Genomic DNA, 875 nt, shown 5'->3' with positions numbered 1-875 from the left:
CCGCAGGGCAACTGCCCCTGCACAGGCTCCTGCCTTTAAAAACCTACAATTTACATAAAACTGCCATTGTAAAACCTTCCTGCAGAGCAGTGCCACATGGAGGGGGGGACAAACCCACCCCAGGCAGAGCAAAACAAACCCTAAAGTCCAGATCCAGCAGGGACAGGCAGAGCCTAGGGGTAATGTGCCGGGGCAACGGGCATTACCGGCAGGTGCAGGACTCTGCGATCATGTTCTCGTACTCCTTGTAAAGGATGCCGCCGTCACGCTCGATCATGAGGACACTGATGGGGCTGTAGCGGTAGGGGACACAAGAGGGCTGGGGCACGTTGGCATCCACCAGCTGATGGACAAAGCTCTGCACCACAGCATGGTTGGGCGCATGGTAGTCGTAGCGGAGCAGGCGAGGACAGGCGCCCTTGCAGTATCGCGGGTTGTAGCGGTGGGGAGCAATGATCCAGTGGTCCCAGCCCAGCTGGGCAAAGCTGACGGGGAAGGGGCGCAGGGAGCAGTCGCTCTTCTCCCCTCCCTGCTCCCGCAGGTAGCCAGGCAGGTCATGGGCCAGTGTCCCCATGTCACGCCGGTGGCGCCGAGTCTCTGCTGACGGAGGTGCCAGCCCAGCCCGTGTGTCGTTGAGGTAGAGGAGGAGAAAGGGGTGGCTGGGGGCCACTGGGGCATCATGGCCACCCGCCCGGCCGGCACGCACACAGACATGCTGCAGCACCAGGCTCCCTGTGCTGCTGTTCCCCGGCACCAGGTAAGGGGTGACGTCTGCTTCGGCCCAGCCGTGGCGGGGGCGGGACGCAGGGCTGAGCAGCGCCCCGGGTGCCTCACTGGTGGCCGCCAGCTCCAAGGTACAGAGGAGGCGACCGCGG

The 875-nt window shown here is 63.8% G+C and overlaps 1 protein-coding gene across 1 annotated transcript in view; it reads right to left on the bottom strand.

Annotated features, from left to right (window-relative positions):
• Positions 1-202: 202 nt before the first annotated feature.
• Positions 203-875, bottom strand: part of BMP15 (bone morphogenetic protein 15) — a gene marked incomplete at its 5' end in the record, with an annotated part of 1,516 nt that continues 843 nt past the window's right edge. Inside the window, one exon of the mRNA XM_010287385.1 lies at positions 203-875. This exon is cut by the window's right edge and continues 88 nt beyond it. Within this exon, the coding sequence (XP_010285687.1) occupies positions 203-875 (673 nt within the window).

The sequence above is a fragment of the Phaethon lepturus genome, unplaced genomic scaffold (genome assembly GCF_000687285.1).
Source record: "Phaethon lepturus isolate BGI_N335 unplaced genomic scaffold, ASM68728v1 scaffold26085, whole genome shotgun sequence".
NCBI classification, from domain to species: domain Eukaryota; kingdom Metazoa; phylum Chordata; class Aves; order Phaethontiformes; family Phaethontidae; genus Phaethon; species Phaethon lepturus.
This window is presented reverse-complemented; position numbering and strand designations above follow the sequence as displayed.